We start from the raw sequence: 22825 nt of genomic DNA, 5'->3' as shown, positions 1-22825 counted from the left end.
GTTTGGCATGTATGTATGGTGTAGAAGTTGCATTTGGTGTAAAGTCAGATGAAATGCATATGTCCTCCACACCTCTTACACGTATGAAAACTAACATTAAAGTAAGGTTTGACTTGTATGCAAGTTTTTATACGTTTATCGGGCATATACAAGTTTTACAGTCATTTAAGTCTCCTATACACATGCAAAAAAATGACTTCAAAGTCTGTCCTGAGTTTGATGTGAGTTTTCATACAAATACACATCACCTAAACGGTATTGTAGATAGAGATGGACTCTGAGCATGTTTCGTAATAGCCTGTGTTGGACGATGTGACGAATCGTGGGTATTTGTACCTTCTCCCCAGGGGTGAGCCACCCCCTTTGAGGCTAGGGAGATGAGCCCTCTCTGCAAGACCCTCCTTAAGGGTATGGTTAAGTGGCACCTCAATGGGAGTGACTCCCCCGTAGGAGACAAGGAGTCCCATTCAGAGAAAGAGTTCCCTAGACCAAATAGCCCATCTGCAATATGAGACTACCTGCTATGAAGATTTATCTGTCATCCTTGTGTTTGGCTACAGACAATGTGGGAACAAAACAGCCATGCCAAAGAAAAGGAGATGTGTCTTTAAAAAGAGACGTGCACATTTCTGGGACGAGTAGCCCTTGGAAGCTGAGAGAGTATGGTATGAAGGGGAAGTCCCCTCACATGATTACGCCTTGGAGTGGCAAAGCAGAACAAAGTCGTGGAGCCTGCAACTTTTGGAAAGACGAGGAATGCCAGCAAGAGAGACGCCAGAGAGCAGATGTATGCTGCAACGGGAGAACCGTTGCCCAAATGGCAATCTAAGACCCGTACGTATATAACCGAGAACGCTATGCCAGTGAAGGGAAAGGGAAAGGGAAAGAGAAAGTCACTGGGAAGAAGCAAGAAAAGACCAGGAGAAGAGAGAAATCCTCTTTGGCCTATTTTGAGTTAATCATAGTAGTGGTAGGGTAAGGTAGAGTTAGGTTTGGGACTGAGGACAAATTATACTTTTGGACTACCTCATGACAGGTGAGCACCTTTAGTTAATTTTGATAGGCAAGGCAATATAATGGGGGAAAGAGAAGTCTTTTTCTTATATTTTCGTTAAAGAAAGGTAACATGTCCTCAATGTGTCGGACTACTGCTTCCAACCCGCCACAAAGATCATGTGCCACAAGTGTGTTTGGTGTAAAAGCATGTGGTGCAAGTGTTGTATATTTCGTACATGTACACAATTTCCATCTCCTATACGTCTCGCATACATTTGAACACTGACCTCAAAGTCAGTCCTGACTTTGATGTGTTGTCATATGTATATAGTGTACATGTACGAAACATACACCTCCTACAAGTATGTGGACGGTTTGTATAGCAGACCTGCATTTATTCTAAGCAAGTTTTATACTCCTATATGTATGAATTCTCAAATTTTACATTTGATATGAGTTTCAATACGTATAAGAGGCATATAGGAGTTTTACATTTCATACATGTTTGCAGTGGATATCTACTACACTTCTCCTATACATATGAAAACTGACATCAAAGTCCGTCCTTTCAAGTGGACTTTGACAGAATTATAAACTAATCCTGAGTCCAGTATGTATGGCAGATATGTTACTGTATTTGCTTGATTACAGTAAATTTGGTTGACTTTGAAAACCATCACTTGCACTCATTGTCGTAGCAGTGTCCATTGTTAGACTTTCTTGCTTCCTTTCCGATATCCATGCATCTTTGAGGAAATTGTAAATGGCCAATGACTTTTGGAGCCATGCTCCCACGTTCAACTTATGTGGATCTGTGTATGATACTTGACCCTGTTGCTGTGTTAGTAAGTTGTGAATTGGTTTGAGTTTCACCAGTGGTTGAACCACCACCTTCAAAAGGTTGGGGTTCCACGTCCAACGTGCCAACATTGGTGCAATAAGAATCTGTTAATTGTCTGTGTAATATTTAATGGAGTAGAGGAATCTGGGTGGGTGGGGGTGATGGCGTGAAGTGTAGGTAAATATCCTGTACCAATTTATCCCTTTTGCGTTCCCTTGTGACTCCTCCTGTGGGTACCTGGTTGCAAAGGTTGGGGAATTTGCCGTTCTGGACTGTAGCAAACTGATCCACTGACTGTACCATAGGCAAAAATCTGAGTGTTTGTGTCTATTTTTCACTCCTGGTTTTGAATGAACACTCTGTGTAGACTGCCTACAACGCTATTGTGGGTCCCTGGTACATATTGCACCTTCAGGAAACTATTCTTTGATGTGCACCAATATCTTTGAGCCATTAGTGACAGGGATCTTGATTGTGCGCCCCATTGCTTGGCTATATAAAACAATGCAGTGGTATTGTCTGTATTGATGAGCGTTCACTTGTCCTGAATGTGGCTCTGGAAAGCAGTAGCTCCATCTCTCTGGCTAAAAAACATTGATTGTTGCTCTGTCGGATGTTGTGACCATGCATCCCAGACGTTGAGAGTTTTACAATGCAACACCACCACTAGATCACTGCCAGACATTTGAGACCTTTGGTCTGTGATCCACTGTTTAATTTAGTCATGCTAGAATCACAATGTAAATACATGAGGCCATCGTGACCTTCCAGACTCTGATCCGAGGTCCAGCTTGATAACTATTTTTGGGCTAACGATGCCTGCAGACTTTCTTTAGTGGGATAAGCTAAGTCTGTGTCTAGAATACCCATTGGGAAGGGTTTGGTTTTGCTGGGTATGAGTCTTGATTTTGCATTGTTGATCGAAAATCCTAATTAGTGGAGTAAATTCAGTCTTTTCAGCATTGTGGAATGTAAGGAAGACATGGTATCAAACAGTAAGACGGACACAAGTGATCAGTTTATTGAACTTCAACTGGATTTGAAAAAACGCCTATCTCATCCTAAATCTAAAGATGGGAACAAGGTACGACCATCAAATAATAAGCCAGTCCTAGCGGTGTCTCGTCAAAATAAAATGGCTTATGCTAATGCACCCATTGCCAATCCTTACTTCGAAATACAAATAGTGTGGGAAACCATGTTATACAAAGGAAAAGTGTTCAAGAAAGAATGTCAGGATATTCAAGCCGTTGGCCTCCCTTCCCCACGTTTTCAGCACTGGACAAGGTGGCACACTCGAGCTTAACACAGTCTCTTGTTTCTCTAGCACAAGGATGCAGTTCAAATATCAGTATCAGGGCCTTCGATGTCAAAGTCTCTTTGCCATTCAAAGTCTCTTATTTCAGAGGGCCTGATGCGACAAACATTGAAAAGTTCCTTTCTCCTCAAGATTCTCATGTTCAACTTCCTCGGCCGGTCTCTCTCTCTCTCTCTCTCTCTCTCTCTCTCTCACTCTCACTCTCACTCTCACTCTCACTCTCATTCTCATTCTCATTCTCTCACACACACACACACACCCACCTCCCTTTGTCGGGCTCGGACCAAATCCATGTACTTTTCCAAATGTTCTCTACTTCGAGATCGAAGACTTTCGACTGTGCGCTGGGTTTGACTTGACCCGTCGCAGGACCACTTCGGTTCACATTTATTCGTTCTCCTTCAATTGATCTCCCCCTGCTGGGCTCGGACCAACTTTGTCTACTTTTATTGCTTCTCAGCTGGGTACCTTACAGAGACCTTCGATTGAGCACCCACACGGTGCCGGCCCACTCTGTCAAAGGTATTGTAGCTTGCTTTAAAGTTTAATCACTCATCAGCATTTTAACTTCATTCGTGTCTCTTGTCACATGCATTTTAACAATGTTCGTTCCAGCACTCGCAATACAGTGTTTCTGCTTGCAACCTTGGCTTCAACACTGACGGGTCTTGTATCGGTCTCCCCAATTCACTGGCTGTGTTGCTTTCACTGAAGCAACTTTGTTCTTGGTGCCAAGGACAGTATCACAGTGGCTGTAGGTTCTCCCCGCCTTGATTATTGATGCGGGAGGGTCCTGCGTACCTCCGACACAAACTGCAGGATTCTTCTGCCTGGTTTCCTGGTTTTATGCTTTCTCTAGAGGTTTTGTGGAAGTAATGGTTCCATGTTGAAGAGGTCAAGGGAACTTGCCTCCTTGCGACACCCTTCGGTTTCACCGTCTTTCTCCTCTTGTTAAACTGCCATCTTGGAACTGCTGTTTCCTCGTGTGCTTTACCTTGATCAGAGTGTTGTCTCGTGCTCTGCCTTTTCTCCGTGTGGGGAAGTGTAATGAAAGTCAGGTTTGAGCGATTGTCGATAATTGCCGGACTATAGTATTGAGACATGTCAGGTACACAGCTCGGGTGTTAGTCTGTTTTCCCTTAGAGCGGGCTGTCAGTGAGAAAGTGTTTGTTATAAAGGGGCAGGGTTAGAGTTCCTAAATATCCTACCGGGTAGAATGGGGTAAGGGTGTTATATGGAAGGGGATACCATGTCTCATCACCAGTCTCCCACTCCCCGAAGACCCCTCACCCTGGTGATCCTCCCGCACTGGTCCACCCCCAGGAACTGGATCCAAAAGTGATGGCTGTGTCCTGGCCACCTGGATTACAGATCCCTGGGGACTAGCTGGTGAGACACCTTCTGGTATCTCACAGGAAGCAGAGTGCTTTTGTTTCCCCTGTTAAATGGCAGGCTAGATTAGGGTATACTGGAATGTTTCAACGATGTACATGTGCTGCCACCACAGCGAGCACCTTTGTGAGTACGCAATGGGTCGACGTAATCTATAAAGAAAGTACTTTGAATTGCAAATAGCATGTGCCCACTCTGAACCTTAGAAATTTACTGTGACCTGGGAACATTGAAATATGAAAGTATTCATCTTTCATTCTTGTGCTGCCTTGTAATCACACTTCCTTAGAAGTGGAATTACCTCCTGGAGGGTGGTCATTCTGAATTCCTATGGTTTACGTACTAGTTTGCTGGCCTTAAATTTCGTACTAGTCTTTTAAAGTGAGTTAGTGCCTGTGTTTACTTGATGAAAAGGAACTGGTATATGGCATTCTTCCTTAGAAGTGTCTCCACTTCTTGCAGGAACTCGAGGTGATCCCACAGTATTCTCCTTTTGTATGGTGGCAGGTTGCTGGGCTTGTTTGATGCAATGCCCTTGTGCCACAGTGTTGAACACATTATCCCCTTCCGTGGGGGATTGATGTTTATTCCCCGACTACTGGGGAGGCATCGGAGGGACTTGCACATTAATGTCCCTTAGAGGTAAAAGACTCCCCTCTGGGGATTGTCCTCTCGCTGTTTGTTTTCCTCTACAGTGTTGACCTAGTGAAGATCCAAATATGTAGGTTTGTTTGGGGCGAGCAAATCCACCCGCTACCTGGCGTCTGGGTTTTTTGGCCTAAGAGTGTGAGAAGGGTGTGGACCAAAAGGACCGCCTATTAGGTGCCAGCAATTTGTCCTAGGGACCTACATGTGCCCTGGACTTCAAGGTGTTCCTGCCTAATGTCCCAAAATGCTTGTAATACTAGGCATGTAATAATGAACTAAACTCTCTGAAAATTGGGATGAGAAACTAAAGTGTTCGTTTTCACCCTCTGTGTAGGGCCCCAAAATGGTTGCTTTCTTATTTCCTTTGTTGTACCATATTTTTTAGTTGGTCTGCCCCCATCCCTCTCCCAGCCTGGTACCCATGCTGTTTTTTCTAGATATATTGTTAGCTGCTCTAGACCAGCAAACTGCGATTCAAGTTATTGGTTTTGTCTGTACCCTATGTAACGCCCCAGGATTTCAGATGCTGCCGTGTTCGTTGCTGAAGCCTGTGCTAGGTGTTGTCCTCCCTCCTATTATGGAGGAGACCGAGGGCAGGCCCAGTGGATTCTCGGCAGCTTTGAGTTGCAGCAAACCCCAGAGAGCGCTTTTGGGCTGGCCAGTGTGCTGATGAACCTCGATTTACTCTTAAAATCCAGGCTTTACTTTGTGTTCAGTACCTGTTGGGGCACATTTCTCTTAATGCTAATCTACCTCTATATTTGTGGACCCTGTTAGAAATCAAAGGGTGTCTCACCCGCTAGTTCTCGGGGATTTGTCTTCCAGGTGGCCAGGACACAGCCATCGCTTTTGGATACAGTTCCTGTGGATGGACCAGTGTGGGAGGATCACCTGGGTGAGTGGTCTTAGAGGGGTAGGGATGAGGCAGGCGATGGTGAGCCGCGGTATTAACTACCTTTTTTGTTAATCTAACCCATCCTATTCTTTAGGATTCTGAGAGGTCTCAACTCCATCCCACCCCGATTTCCCCCCCCCCCTTTCTTACACAAACACTGGGCCGAGGAAGAGGGTAACTGAGAAAAACAACGCAAACACTCATACATTGTACTGGACATGTCCCGCTATTCTGGTCAGGAAAAGTCAGGCACTTGACTTTAAGTGCATGCACTTGATACCCATTAGCTCTCCACACACAAATAAAACGCAGAACTGAGAGACACACACTGAGCAAGGCAGAGCACGAGTAGGAGCAGAACTTCCAGGGCAAAGTCAAACCTACTGGAGCAGAGCGACGGATTAAGGGACGAGAGCAGCAGGTCGAAAACCCCCAAGAGTTCCCTAGCGGAGGTTGTTGTTTCCACCAGGCCTCAAAAGACACAAGGCTGCATTGTGTTTCAAGGACGCCAGCGACCCTCCCGGTGAATGGCAGAGTTGCGGAGGCGAAGCCAAGCCTATGGTACTATCCTTGACTTGTGAATCGGAAAACGTAAAACCAAGAAAGAAACGCACACAGCCGGTGAGTTGGCAAGCGACCTGGGAGACCGGTGTGTGTTAGACAGTTTGAAGTGGCAACATTATATTGCAAGTGAAGGCTGCACGTGTGTGGATGAGAAACGAAGAAAGGCAGATCTGTGAATCGACTTTGAAGTAAGGACAGCTGTTAAATCAGCAGTACCGAGTAACGGAGTGGTCTGGCGAAAAGGAAATAGCCCACTCGTAAGTCTCTGTGAAAGGTACATTGTTTGTGATGATAAAGTGAATGAACTGAAAAAGCAAAGTAAGCAAAATTAACTCCTAGAGAAGGGAAGAATGAAAGTTGAATCTTGAACTTTGTTCAAAGTGGTCCTGCAGAGGTCTGTAAAGAAATACACAACCATTCCAAAGTCTTCAATATCTGAAAGCGTTCTGTGCACGACTGAGGAAGACCTGAAGTGTAGTAAGCTCGGGGAAGGGAGCCCCTTACACATTTCGTTGAACTTTGTTTTGAAGGGGTCGTGAATTTTTGTTGGACCGTTATTTGGAAGTCTGGAACGAGACTTTAACGTCGAAGGCCAGGCGGGCCTCGATCCACGTTTTGGAACTGTTTATTGTGTTGAAAACCCGAGCCGGAGTATGTCATCCTGCCTAAAGGGACCACCTTACTCCATGTGATCTAACGTGGGTAGTAGAGCTGATTCAGCCACATGTTTTCTACTGTGCACTGATTTTTCCTTTACATACATTTCTCCTTTATACACTTTTTGTACAAGAGATAGGGCAGGCATTAGGTTTTGTTAGTATAGGCCATTTTGATTTGACAGATTCCACTAGGACTGTTTATTATTTGATGGTTGAGACTACTCCCATCAAAGTAGGAGTTTTCCAATCCCAGGAACGTCAAAGGTTTTACAAATTGTACCTATTGTGTCAGTTTCATACTTGTGATGCCATGCATCCCCTACAACAACCCCCCAAACCTTTTGCTTTTGTTGTAGCATTTTGACCTGACTTTTGCCAATGGAGCAGAGCCTTCAGCTGCACTCCACTGGGCTTTCCCTCATCGTTATTGGGAAACTGGCACGTCCTTTGGCCTGTCAGTACTGAGAAACTTTGTTTCTGTTAGTCTATCGACTTTGTTGGCACTTTTGGCAACTGTTTCATTGTGCTAAGTACATTACTGTACCGTGCAATGGGGTCCTTGCGTTTTTGGGCCCTAGTCATCCACTAAGGATTTCTTGGTACCTGGACAATGTGAATGGGAGTGTACTGGGGGCAGCAGAAGCTTTCATGCATTTTTTACCGAGCCATACCCCACATAACGCGTTTGAATGTGGCTAGTGTCCATCATGGCCTTTTGTCGACTCCTTTTGCCATTGTGTCCATTGGCCTTCCCCCTAGTCTTTGTGACCCAGGAATTTTTTATTTGCTCATGCAATTTCCCGCGAAAGCCACATATTTAGCGGGCTACTGCAGGTCATGTGTTTAGGCACCCAGGAAGTGGGCTGGGACTGTGGTCCCAATCCACACTACTGGTGCCAGGATGTCTGGTGTGCATGAGGGCATGAGAGCCCCAGTGGTCCCTGATTGGACCACTGCTGGCACACATTAGTCTGGCAGATCTCCTCATTGGCCGGCTGGGTGCAAGCACTCACTGGACTTGTGGATATAAGGAGGGGTCCTGAATGCAGACCTGCAGATCAGCAACAGTTTAAATCGACCTGTACACTTAGCCAAGAGCCCAGAAGAGCTGAGCAGTCCCAAGGACTATCCAGAGCTGCGCAGAAGGTTGGCACTGTGAGCCTGCTGTTTTTGTCCTGGTAGTGCCCTGTTTTGCGCTCTATCTCCGAAGACCTGTGAAGGTGCTTCAACCCCTTGGAGTGGTGGGACCAATCACTCAACGTCTCCTGGTTGCCCTGCAAAAGGGCCTATTCGGAAGTGTCCCTGGGCCATCCATTGGACTGTCCAGCTCTGACCTTGGCACCCGTTCAGGAGCATTGTCCTATCGAATTTTGCCTCCACCTATTGGGGAATCCTAGCCTACACTGCAAAGCACATTCTTGCCAAATGTCATCGTCCCATCTGCTTTCAGCCACGAGAGAGAAGCAAGCTTTGAATTGCGAGAGTTGGGTACCCCTGCATCACTGTACGACAGTGACGGTGGCTGAAGGTGCTTTTTCCGCATACCTTCTTGTGCCCTCAGACCAGCTGCATCAGTGTTTTCTTATTTCTTCAACCGAGATCGGAGATACAGCTCCTGGTGTAAACCGGACCCGCTTCTGGACCCGCAGCACCTTTGCACTTTGAAGCCGAATCAAGGGCAGGAAATCTTACCTCTGGTGACCCTCTCCGGACCTGCCTGGTTTGGACCCAAACCAAGCTAAGAGCAGAGATTACTGAAACCACTTACTGGTGGCCCCTTGTTTATCCATTGTATTTTACACACAGGGTTCCCTTGTGGTCTTGTTTGGCTTTGTCGGTCTCCGCTTCCTAAATTCCTCTGAAAGTTGGGAGTAGCTTTGTTCATCGCAGCAGATCCGCCCCGACTCTTGGAACATGTTTTCACCCTTCAGAATCGTTTCTCCAACTTTGCCAGCTCCTTAGAAATTGTACTTTGACTTTACGCACAACCGAGCGCTTTGACGCGCGCATTGAGCACAATGTTACATGGTAGGGCTGGTTTTAGAAAGTTAGGATTATCCATTTCTGAAGACTGCCAATGCTATAAAGTTTGCCTGCCTTTTTCCCTTACAGGTTTTGGCGGGATTCTGCACTTTACCGCATTGACCAAAGTGACTGTGTATATATTTTACAAAGTGTGTTGTTAGAATGGTGACTTTACTGTGCTTTTCATTATTCATGTGTGTTTATTCTTGGGCCTAATAAATTGTATATTTTCCTATGCTACTGTCTAAGGGTAATTCTTGGTGTCTTGCTGTGCGCGCTCAACCAAGACCTCAGATCACCCCCACCCCTCCTGTGACTTATCCTTGACTGCTCGCCAAGCTACTGCGAATTAGTCTGGCTAACTGCCCAGAAGTGATCATTTAAAGGGTCCTAAACACTGTTCAAGCGAGCATAGGTTAGAAATCCATTGTACCCCAGGCAGCAAAGGTCCAAAAGTCTGTGTAAGACGGTATGTTTTTTCTTTCCAAGCCTTGCAAGACCCATAGGGCATGCTGGCCGGGGTAGTGCTGGTCATTATGGTGCAGAGGATGCTCCTGCACATCCCAGTGTTAATGTCTTTTGAGGGACCGTGAAATACTGCCTCTTATGCGAAGTAGGACCTAAGACTCAGGGAGGGGTATTCGACACCTTCCACTGTATTGTGTCAGTGGGTAGGGGTACCATCTGGAGAGCAGTCCTGATGTCACCATCATAGCAGGTAAGTGAGACAATTGTGTGCGTGCCTGTGCAAATCATGTATGTAAAGTCAATATAGTGTGAATGCGCTGGGGCCAGGCTGTAGAATAGACCTTTGATTGTTCTGGGTGTGTGGGTGCGTCGTGGGAGGTACTAGCAGAGAGATCCCAATGCTGGCTGAATGAGAACGTGTTACGAGGAAATGCTAGCTTATATTGGAGCATCCAGCATGACCATGTCTTCTAACACAGGCATTATTTGGAAAGGCAAACACCTATCGGTTCTCTACTGACAGGCAATAGCCGGTCAAGTGGCACAGCGAGTAGAGCGCTCGCTTTGACATCCGTGCAGAGCCTGCTAAAGCAGGTTCGAATCCCGGCGGGGCCAAACTCAGCCTATCATCCTACCGAGGTTGATAAATGAGCACCACACACCGTGGGTAATAATAAGCAGCGCTCGGATACCTGAGGGTTCATAGCGCTATATAAATGCCAAATTATTATTATTATTAATACTAGTATCTACCGGCATTGTTACCATGCCTTCTTACAGTAGCAACATTGGGCAAAGCAAAGATGAGTCTTAAAGAAGAAAATGCTTGTGGGTGCTGTTGGTGACCTGGCATATTCTGTATCCATTCCTGTGTTACCGTACTAAATGGATTGTATATTCTATAGATTTTTACCTTTTTTTTCATGCAGTGTACTGGAAAATATACCATTTCAATCCATTATTTAAACAATACTTTTAAGGGGTATGACACCCTTGAACTGATTTGGTTGGTTTGTTCTCATTACTGGGAAATATATATGCTTCTGCATTGAAAAACATCTCCAGAAACCATTGGCCTTTCCTTTGTGCAGGGATTGGTTTCTTTTAATTCTGACGGGTCCCCAGGGGTTTGGATGTCATTCCTGCATAGGTTGCCCTATTGTGTAATTTCTGAATTTTTTCCTGGCATAAAAGGGATTGGTGGCTGAACTCTTCCCCCCCACCCCGTTCCACCCCCCCTCTATATTTGCTTTTTGGATTGTAGCTGGTTGCCCTCTGACCCGACTACACCTTATGTCTGAAGAGTGCATCCATAATGCACCTTTTCCTGTCTCCATGTGATCCAGACTGGGAGCTTTGGGACAAGTGATTGGCATCAAGTTATTTTCTTCACCGCTTCACTGGAAAGTTGCTTGCCTACACTTGTGCTATGTATCTATTTCTCCAGTTGATAGTGTTTTTCAGTTTCTAATGTTCTTTTTTTAGGCTGCCTTTGCTCTGCTTCTTGGGCCTTTCACCTTCTTCAATGTCCAAAAAACAAAGTATCTGCAGATTATGACATCGTTGATGAGATGGATTGGTGAGTACCTTCTCCAAGTCATTCTTCTTATCCTCCCTCATGTTCAGGTTTACCTTCATTTAGGAAGGGCGATATAAACTGAGAGAAATCACTAGAGGTGGGCTTTGGAGCGTTTCATGAGCCATCATGGAGAGGGAACAGAGAAACAATGTTCTAAATTGGTGAAGTGGGAGTTACTAGCCACAGTTCAGACACAGTGAAGGTGTGTAAGGATGGGTCATCATGGGCCTTTCTAGGGTGTGTTAAGTGAATCCTGATCCCTAACAGTGTCATAAAGTGCCCTGGGAACAGCCCTATGGACCCACAAGAAACATGCACAATGGGGGAAGGATTAGTAAGGGAATGTGTGCATGGTGTCTTACTGGCCAGAGAACAGTGACATTCGCAGGCGGTGTAGGCTAGCTCAATAGCTACTACATTGAATGTTCAGCAATGTTCTGGTATCTATCAGAGAGATAATGACGTGGTGGCAAGATGGCTCAGTAGATGTTTGCTGATGTGTAACGTGTGGTTGAGTCTATGACCCCTGCACGGTTATTGGAATGTAGACTCTGGGCAGCTGTTATTCATTCCCATTTCTTCCCCATTTCGGAAATAAAGGAATTAAAAGGAGTTGCTGGGGGTGGTTTTAAGAACAGTCACTGAGACTTGTCGGCGAAACTAGGCAAACGTATCTATTTTGGGTGATGGTAAACTGAAGTGATGTATTAATTGGCTTGCAAGTCAAGGAAACACAGGATCCTGTCTCTGACTGCGACCCACCTAACTGACCTGGCCCGCCCTCAAGACCAGTTACCTTTTATAGATAATTATTCATCTCATGGGGGAAGATTCAAGAATCCTGCTACTAGGCCTCCCGGCATACTTGTGCTGTTGCCTGCCAAAACAATAGCCCCATTCATTAACCCTGTCCGTTCTTAATGTTCATAGATGGAAGTGGCGCGCGAAATATCTTATGAGGGGTGGGGACCTCTTCCAACAAGATTGCTTCTGGCCTTGTCTCCCCCCCCCCCCCCCAGCCAGAGTGCATAGGGTCTCCGCCTCCACAATGGCATATGTTTCCATCATTGTCTTTTCCAGTCCATGCCGGGCTATTCCACTGGGTTCAGACCTGTGGTCTTGCTCCAGTATCCCCAGAGAGGATGGAGCCTGCCGTCCGCAGTCTGTGTATGCATGCATCCTTCAATGGATTGCATTCTCCCAGATTCCTCATCTTGATGCCTATCCAGCATCAGCTGTTTGGAAAATCTTTCGACAAGGGATGTAGTACTGCTCGGTATCATCGGTGACTCCCTTGTATACAGCCGCACCATTCCTCGATCGGACCGAATGTCGGATGTTATAAGTATGTACTATGCCTCCACACCCAAGTTCCTTTCTTCCGGACACTCAGCACAATATTTGGAATATGCTTCATTCTAGAATTCAACACTGCATCAGTATGTCTGGGACTAAGCCGTCCGGGCTTGAGGCAAAACAGGCCTCTCTTGAGATTTGTTCAATCTGCATATCCTTGGTTTTTATATGCGTGTGCAATGTGCACTGTTATCTCATACATTTAATGACAGGAGGAGTTATTCTGATTAGCCCTGTTTGCACATTCACCATTCTGCATATTTCTGAAATCTAACTTGGTTTTTCTACAAACCATCTCTTCCTCTGAAATCTGTTCTCCTGCCTCTTGGCATGTACCCATTCCTTCCTTGATCCATCTGATGCTTAATTATTTGCCCATTGTGCGCCCACTGATTGCCGCATTCCCAACTTTTTTCTTCACTCGCCAACCTTGCCCTTCCTATGGCATGTAACGAGTCGGGCGGGAAATGACTACTCTGGAGGCAAGTTACTTGGAACTGAAATCAACTTTATTATCCTTAAAGATACGGAACTGGGGATTAGTGCATAAACAGGAGGTGCGTAGGGCCTCATCCACCAAGCAGGCTCTCAAGTCTCTTCTTTTGTTCAAGTCCTTTGCCTTGTGCAGCACTGTAACCTTTACTTGCAGGGCAAGCTTCCTGATGAGAGTTTCTTCTCTTCCCTGATCGAATACCCTTCTCAGAGTTACACACGTCTACAAAACTTATGCATAGCGAGACTGGAGCTGGCTGTCTTCCCCTATCATCTGGATTAATGTCTCATTGCTTTTCTCTTTGCCCCTTTTAATAGAACGATTGCTCCTGGCTCATAGGCATCAGCTGGGTTTCAACAAGCCTATAGCTATTCAACTGTGAAACGTTGTTTTGTTTAACCAGTATCATTCATTCCTACTGGCTATGCGAGTGTGTAACTAACGTCTCTCTCTCACCTTCTAATCCTTGTTCGCCTTCGTGTCTCCATATACATCCGCTCCGCCTCAGATGAAGATGTTGTCGGCGTCTGGATCCGGCAACTGACACCTCGATTGTGGGGTCTGCTGCGGCTCCCCCTTGCCTCCGGGAACCACGCTTAGTCAGCTGTTCACGGAGTCCCTTTCGATCACCGGGCAGACTCCTTCCCCACAACGGTGGGGCCTGTGCAGTCAGCGAGTCCTCTGCGGCTCGTCTTCTAAGGCCACACAACACGATCAGCTGTTCACCTCGCTACTCCTTATTTCCGCCCCCTCACTGTTTGTAACAGCGGCAGCCACGCTCACAGGTCGGTACCCTTGTCCGTTGGTTCCGAATACGCCTCAACTTAAAGTCTTTCAGGCCTCTGGTGTCAACTAACTTTAACATCAAAGCTCAACAGGAGCATAAACATGTCGCAGGCGAACTTCCTCTGCTAATAAGACCACTCGTATATGGGCTTGCCTTCTTGGGAGTCTCTCTCTTCTTCGTCCTCCAACGGCTGCTCCCGACACCACACCAGGAAAAACAAACGAAAAGAAAACAGAGAGCATTCTATCACTAGAGGGAAGTACCTCATAAGGCATTTTTTCATTTCTCATTGGAGCTGGGGCATGTCTTTTCCTCATAAACCCTCTCCTAGAGTCATGATGACATCACAATGCCATTCAGTCTTCACAGCTGAGTGAACAGTTGTCTAATTGGCTCTGGCTTGTGCTCTGATCCAGTTCTTCTTTCCCCACTTCATCACATGGCATATTATTTATACTCTCCCTTTGAACCAGCCTGTCTTTCGCAACCCTTTCCTTATAATTTTTTCTTTGGCAGCAGTTTGAGCAAGAAGCGCAATAGTTGCTACATTCCTGTCTACTGAGCTTCTCTTCACTCCTACTTGCCTTGCGCGTTCATGTCTACTTCAAACAGTTTCTGACATACTGCAGTGAAATACTGCAACTGTTTCTCATTCCTGCTTCCATACTGCAAGAATCTCAGTAATCTTAAATATAAACACGCCAGCTGTCTTTTCTATTTCTTCGAAAATGACTAGCTATTTTCCATGTTGGCTATCATTCTAACTGTAAAACAAAAACATCCTGTGTGCGTGTGTGAATCGCTGCTTGCGAGAGTGCGTGTTGCAGCTCTGAGACCTTGCGAACTCCAGTGAAGATCGAAGACATCATCGCTCAGAGGTCCATCACTTAAAGGGTGGGGAGGGGGTATGGTTTGGGGTACTTTTCACAGCAAGAGGTGCATGTATTGGCCAGGAAAGCCAAGAGGAGGAGAAATCTACTTCTAATGTACAGTAGCCTGCAGTACTCGGTTAAAAGTTTGTAAATAAAGTTTTGATTATAGGCTAGCAGCGACATCCCTACTGACGGCTAATGAGAAAATGACTTCGCTGCTGTAACTTTAATCCGTTATTACATTTGGGTTGTATGTAATGCGTGAGCTAGCGCAGAGCAGAATCCCAACTGTCACTACAGCACTGAATTAAAGCCATGACACGTTTTTCAGATGTTTTTCTCCGTAAATACATTTCTGTGAAAGTGTACAGTCATTATTTGATAAACTGCTCTTGGTATTGGTTATTTTGGGCATGGTTCGCATTTAAGTAGCATGCAAGCGAAAGAATAATTCTGCACGTTATCATTGTTTTAAAACTACAAAACGGCTTTAGGAGCATTTTATGACATTACTTAAAATATTTCTCTGCAACGCACTACAAACTGCTCATTAGTGTCTTTTTATTTTTATTCCAGGAATCACCGCAAGAGCTCAAATTAGATTAAGCTTCGAGGCCAGGGATGACGGTCCATGTATTATAAAGAATGAAATACCCCCTGCCGTACATAGAAGGGATATTGCAAGTCCCCTCAGCGTTCCATGACCTTATCAAAGAACTGCGCCTTCGGCCTTGTTCCTCTATTTGGTCACAGAACGCCTTGGTTACTTGCACGATCCTTATAGCGTAGGCTAAGGGGGTACGTTATCCCATATATAATGCATGGAAGGAAGCCTGCAATATTCGTGTACAAGTCTGGACATTACTTTTTATTACGAGCTAGTCGTGAAATCACAACTGACCTGTAACAAGAAAATGACAAAACAACCCCTCCGTAATGCGTTATTACGCGTCAGGTGTGACGTCGCAGTGCCTGCTGCTTGAGCCAGCAAAGGTCAGAGTTGCAGCTGTCGGTACAGCAGTTAATTAAGCCGTTACAAGCTTTTCAAATTCCTTGCTTGTTAAATAGTTTTCGGTGACAGTGTACAGCAATGAATTGCCAAGGAACGGTTTAATATGTGCCCTGCTGAAGTTTAACGCATGCGAGCAAGAAGCTGCATGTTATTACTTATCTTAATGTTCAGACGATTTTCCTGCAACACACTCAAGCTGCATATTCCTGTTTTAATCTAAATGGAGTCCACATTGATTATATGGAAGAGCTCTTGCATTAGATTAAGCAAGAGGCCAGGTATTAAAGGGGATAACCGTGTGTGGCCATGTGTTATAAGTAATAACATACACCCTACAGTATGTAAAAAGGATATTGCTAATCACTTGCGAGTTCCGTGACCTTAGAAAGAAAGCAGGATATGACTTGAAATATCCTTATAACCTACAGATATATAATCTTTCCATCTCTTCTTGTGCCAATGAGATGGTGAGTCTCATTCCCTCGTGTGTTTATGGAACTCTCAATGGAAGTGCAGGCTGCGCGGTTGGATGGTTCCTTAAGGCAAGCACGGGCCAATCTTCGACAGTGTGGGGTCTCTACGAACTGGCCATCAGCTCTGTCTGATCCTGCTCATACCCTAAACTATCCCAGGCTGTGCCTGTACACCCGCCCCTTCCAGCAGAAGTGTACATAAGCAGGAGCTTCCCCCTCCCCCCCCTGGTAAATGGATTCTTCCAGTGGCAGATCGGTCAGGCTAGAGCCTATAAAAGACTACTCCTGGCTTCCAATGTCCTGATGGGCCAGTTCATCTTTAGGGCCTCCAGCTGTATAGGTTGTTCTCTACAGGGAATATTCAGGGATGCCCCAGGTATTATTTGCAAGGGCGTTGGTCAGAACATATGGATCTATGGGATTTTTCCATCGCGGAAAAGTCAGCGACGGAAAAGCTTGCATGAGAAATGTGCGAACCACAAAAGGTTTGCACATTTCCCATGCAAACACGCATTGAAACCCCCACAGACCCACCACACACCTACCACACATCCCACCCACACCCTTAACACACCCCACCCATACCTCCAACATACCCAAACCCTACTTACCTTTTCAGACACTGTGTCCCTGCGGCGCCAGTTCCCTTTAACTTCCGTGATTGCTGCATGCTCCTTTTTTTTTTTCGGGAGCTCCAGGGGTTTCCCCTGCAACTCCTCCTGCTCACAATAATCTAAAGTATAGAAAGTATAGTGAGCAGGGTGTTGAGGGGGACACCCCCGCAGCCCCCTTTTTTTTCCGGGTGTTGCGGGAGACACCACCCCAGCCCTGTTTTTTTTTCGGGTGTTGCCCCTGCAAAATACCGCTCGCTATACCACACAGTATAGTAATCCGAGTGTTGCGGGGGACACCGCCACAACCCCGCATTCTTTTCTTTTTTTTATATACTTACCTACAATGCTACCACCAAAGGTTCAAACATTTGGTGTTTGAACCTTTGGTTGTAGCATTTTTAGGACTTTTTGTACATGCAAACTTTTAGATACGGTAAAAATGTACAATACCAGAACGTATATGTATAGAATAATAACACGGGTGCTTGTATGCAGGGGCATTTTAAGCTGTTAAATGCACATTTCCTTCCTGATGTTTCTAAGGGAAATCACAGATCATGTTCTGCGGGGAATATATACAGATGGTACAGGTACATACATGGCATTCGTAGATTGTACAAGTACATCGCTGAAAGTACTTCTAAATGGGAAAATAACCGCTACTTGCTGCTTACAGTTTTATATGGAATGCTCAGACCTACTGTATGGGAACTTTCTTTTGGATTACTGACCAAACAGAACAAAAGGCATCCCAGTTTACACCAGCAATGCCTAGCTTCAAGTATGATTATTGGATAATATATCTCCGACACATTTTGCAGCTCAGGATTTCACTGGCTTGGCACAGTCCCCTACCTCAAGCGCCCCTTTTCCTTTTTGATCCTCAGACTGAGATCTACCTTTGCATCATGTGTGTCTGGCTTAGATCCGTTTTCACGTCCATCTACTTGAAACAGACAGGGGCTCGTGTGCAATGGGGAGAGTAACGTTATTAGAAGGTGTGAAGGCTTTTATGCCTTCCATTAATGTTACCCTTATTTGCAATCATTTGTATGGCGGGGATGAGGGGTGGAACACAACTTTCATTCCCACCGTCTCCCTTCCTCTCTGCCATACACATGCTCAGAGCCGGCCTTGGGGGGGAGGGGCGAGCCGGGCGACCCCCCAGGGCGCCTTTTGCCCCCGCCACGCCAGCTCGGAGGAGTCTTTCAAGGGCTCCCCCGAGCTGGCGGCGTGGGAGAAGGCGCAGCAGGTGGCCTTTTACTGTAAATTGTGCCCGCGGCAGGGGGGTGCATTTAAATGCACCCCTCTGCCGCGGGCACTTTTCACAAGAAAAGGCACCATTAGCCCCACACCACGCCAGCCCCGGGGAGTCTTTCAAGGGCACCCCCGAGCTGGCGTGGTGGCAGAAGGTGTGGCAGGCGCCTCATTGCCACTGAATGAACTTGTGGTGGCGGGCTCATTCAATGGCAATGGGGTGCTAACGCGCCCTATTTAACCTCCTCGCCAAAGCGAGGAGGTTAAAAAAAAGTGGCCCCTCCTGGCCCCGCCCCCTGTTAACCAGGGGGGCGCCAATTCGCCCAGGTCGCTGCTGCCCTTAAGGCCGGCCCTGCACATGCTCCTTCATTTCCACCGGCGCGGGTCAACCAATCTGTCCGGATCCCTTCTGGTCTACTAGAGGTGTGGGGCTGATTGATGATTTAGAACCCGGTAGTCATCCCTGGACCACTGGTGCCCCGGAAGTTGGATTAGGAGCACATGTCCTGCCTTCAGCCACACCTCCCAGCAAGGTTCCAGGAAGGGTGTGTGTGCGCTTGGAGTCCCTGGCCTTTGTGCAATTGTTACAGCCGCCCGTGGCTTAGAAATCAGGAACCGCCTGAATGATAAGGGGAAACACTATGTGGACGCTACAAGCGACGTGGTAATGACTGCGTTTGCTCTTGGTCGCCCTGATAGTGTGCTTTTAAATGGCTGGATAGCTGGCCTGTTGAGTGCGCCCTGGCGCCTCGGTCGCTGTAGTGCTTTGTGGGGGGCGCTGCTTTTGGTAGCGAGCATTATACAGGTGTTGGCGGGGGAGTACATCGGGGAGATGGGTTGCTCTGCTGGCCATGGTGCTGATATGATTGATGAGCCGTAGCCGGGAGCACTGGGCTCTTCTCTCAGGTTTACATTTTCAATCTTCCAGAACAGATTAGTCTGTCAGCCTCCATCGAGTAATCTCTCAAGCGGAGATGCCACTCGTGTCCCCAGCAGACAGGGAGTTCACTTTTACAGCCGGAGACCATCTCATCAGCGCGCCAGCCTTTGTGGAGCTTTTTATCCTCTGTCAAAGGCGCGATCCCCATTCATCACCCTGCCCCCTGTCCGCGAACCGTGCGAGCCTGTTCGCTCATGGTTGAGAGGGGTTAGTCTGCTGGGGTCAGGCAAGGCTTCTCGCGTGTCTCGTAGGGAACACGAGAAAGATGTACTTCTGCAGAGCAGCAGTATTAGTGACTCTTGCCAGGAAGAAGGCGGCCTGGAGGCGTGTGGGGGGAGGTGGGACGGGGACGAGGTGGAATGGCTCACTAGACGCTCAGGAGCAGGGGTGCCATCTTATTCTGCCTTTGGACACAGTATGCCTTCATGATGCTGCACTCTCTCCTGTAACAGTAGATTAACAGGGCAGGGCCTCTTCATTACGCCTTGTCCTACTCTTCATCATGTGGGTCCTTACTATCCGAAAGGCATCCACCTTCACCCCAGAACCTCTCAACAAAATCTATGGTTTACCCTCCCCTACACCACTCGGGATGTTATAAAACGGCTTCCAAAGCCCCCAAAACGCCTGACCGTACCCAATGGGACAGGCCAATTAGTCTTATGACACAACCCCCACTGTGCCCCACTCTGGGGAAGAGCGAGGAACGATGGCAATAGTGACGAGAAAGTTCAGGACTCGGTATAATGAAGATTGCCGGAAAGTAATCTGAGCATTACCCCAACATTGCCCTTACGCTGCCCCAATACTTACTATTTGAAGATTCCCAGAGAGATTGCCTTTTGTTTTCTATGTCTGGACGGCCAGAGCCAGGCTACTTCACGCTTTGTGTACCTTTTCAATGCCAATGCTTTAAGACTACAAAAAGTGCCCATGAGGAATGACTGACTGCGGAACCACAGAGGCATATTTATGGTCAACCCGCCCAGGGATGGACAATGGACAGTGATGGGCAAAAATGTTCAGCAAGGACCATGTGGCAGCTCTGTAGACATCAAGTGGAGCCATTCCCAGGACGCAGCCATTCCTCCCGTAGGCAGACCTACTACCCTCCTAGGGAGGGTGGAATCTGAAATAGCATTCCTCCACCTAGCGGTGGAAAGAAGCGCTGTCGCCCTTATTGGTCTACGGCTGGAAGATCTGAAGGAGTAGGTTCTGTTTAGAAAGGCACGGATCGTCTCTCTCAAATTCAGCAAAGCCAAATGGGCTCTGGTTTCTGGAGGTAGATCCGTTGAAAGGGCAGCAATCGCAATTTCTTGAGAAAGATGGAAGGTGGAAGCTACCTTCACAGGAATGGTGCTATCGGACCATTTCATAATCTGAGTTTATTTCATATCCGATTTTCACATTAATTGCCATTGCATCAGCTTGTGAGATTGTCATCATTTGCTACAATGCTTACCATTGTTTCACACTGCTTTCTCTTAGGTGAATGTTTGTTATTTTTGAAGAAAAATAGTCTTTGAAGAAAAATAAAAACTTTCAGTTCTTTGATTTCTTGTTTTCCGGTATATTTTCCTTTTTAAATAATGGATTGGAGTTACATCTCCTTTTTTGGCTCTCACACATTACTATAGTTCAGTAGTGTATATCTGTCCCTGTTTATTTGTTCCCAATCTATATGGACAAAGGGGTGTCAGATTTCGTAGGCGGGAAATTGTAAAAAGGTATTTGAAATGGGTAATTACAAAATGCAACATGGTGGTGTAGTAGCTGTTAGAAAACAGAGTTGTCCTAGATCTTTGGGTATGTGTGTATGTCCCTGGACTCAGGGTACTGCCCATTTCCAGTTTGTGTATTGTCAAAGAGCATCTTATGCTCTGACATCATGGATAAGCGCTTCCGATCGAAAACCCTCGCTCTGTTTAGTACATTACTGTTATAATCGTACAGTAAAACAACTGAATGAATGAATGCCTTTGGCTGGAAGATTTTTGCTTCAGGCAGTTTGACTTCGTGTAATTGGAGCTATCCCAGATTCCCCGGCGGTGACCTCGTCCCATGTGGCTTCGGAACGGCAGCCGCTACCTGATCCTGATCCTGGGGGCTGTTGTATGAGGGAGGATCACATGGGAGGAGACAACTACTAGGGAGATGTCATGACTTCATTGGAGGAGTCCCTGTCCCCACTCTCCCTTACCCATGAGGAAGGCCCTCTGATACCAGAGTTCTTAACGGCCTATTGTCATTCTAGTCTGGACCCCACCTTTCACCCAAACACCCATACCTCGCACACAACACCTTTTTGTTCTTGATGTCCCTTTTTCTGAATATCGTGAAAAAACCCATCCAGGAGTTAAAAGCGCAAAGAAAGTTTTGGACTTCAACTCCCTTAACCTCTCTGGTACTGAGACGAGGAGGCCGACGAGGGAGTTTGTGCAAAGTAACAGGAGCTTGAAGTACAATATGCAGACTAGATGTTTTTCCAATCCTGCAGTGAGCGGGATATTTAAAAAAGGCAACCGCATTATGGAAGAGAGGTGGTGAAGGTGCCGCAAGCAGTGCAGAAGAAGACATTCCCATCCGTGCTAGGGCTTCTGAGCTTGGGGCACAACAAGAAAGTTGGCGAAGCAGAGAAGGCTGCCAGGACAGAGAGAAAGATGCTGCATACAAGCAAGGAGGGCTGTGGAGAAGCCCCTGTAGGCCAGGCCGCTCAGCAGGACAGCAGTCTTCACCCCGGGCCGCGAGAGAAAGCTGGTGTGCGACCGCTGAGCCACGCCGGATGTGGGAGAAGCAGCCACACACTCCAACCAGGAAGGCAGAAGAAGAAGCCATAACGCTGAGGCGCGAGCAACGTACCAAGCATTGCACTCATCCCTGACTTATTCCTACGTCAGGATTGCATCAATAGTACTTGGTCTTTATGCCAACCCAACCCATACCTATATCAAGGAGGCAGCTATCTCCCGCGTGCGAGTAGAGTGGGTCCTGAGCGGGGACCAATCTGCTCACTATAAAATGAAACGCACACAAAATCTGCCTGGTGTCTTGTGCCCAGACACTTTAAAAAGTCATTAAGATGACTTTTTAATATAAAAAAGGATTAAGGTGACGGTTTTCAAAACAAAATCTAAGCAGTAGAAAATGTGCCTATACTTTACTCAAGAGTGTGGGGAGGGGCGGGCCTGCTTGGAATGAAAATGCGTGTAGAACACTGTTTCATAGGGATGTACATTGTTATGTTGCAGTACCACTGGCAGCAGTTAAATGGTTGCTGGGCACTAGGGGCAGGTAAAAGATGTTTCACCAGCCCCCCTCTAGGACTGCTCCCCGTGGTCTGCTCATTTCTTCTTTTATAAAGCAGCGCTTGCCCGGAGCCGGAAACAGGGCTCTGCTAATGACTTTTGGAACCTCATTGAGGCTAAAGGACATACTGGAAGCACTTGGCAGGCGCGCAGTCAATCATTTATCCTCTAAAACCCCGTACCTCTGCCCTATATGAAATCGTCATTGTACCTGAAAGGCTCCCGCCCTCTCAAATAACTAATCGCTCTTAAACATCCCCACTGCCCCCAAGTAGGCAATCTGTGCCTTTGAGGAGTTTACAGAATAAACCCTACTCTTTAAATGGTGTCC

General features: G+C 46.6%; 1 protein-coding gene across 1 annotated transcript in view; it reads left to right on the top strand.

Moving 5' to 3' along the window:
- TMEM104 (transmembrane protein 104) overlaps positions 1–22825 on the top strand; it is a 529892-nt gene that overhangs the window by 410011 nt on the left and 97056 nt on the right. Inside the window, exon 9 of the mRNA XM_069654861.1 lies at positions 11292–11385. Within this exon, the coding sequence (XP_069510962.1) occupies positions 11292–11385 (94 nt within the window). The remainder of the gene's footprint in view (positions 1–11291; positions 11386–22825) is intronic.

This window comes from Ambystoma mexicanum, chromosome 3q, assembly GCF_040938575.1.
Source record: "Ambystoma mexicanum isolate Mex_15411 chromosome 3q, UKY_AmexF1_1, whole genome shotgun sequence".
Lineage (NCBI taxonomy): Eukaryota > Metazoa > Chordata > Amphibia > Caudata > Ambystomatidae > Ambystoma > Ambystoma mexicanum.
The sequence above is the reverse complement of the archived record's forward strand: the minus strand, read 5'-3'. Positions and strand labels throughout refer to the sequence as shown.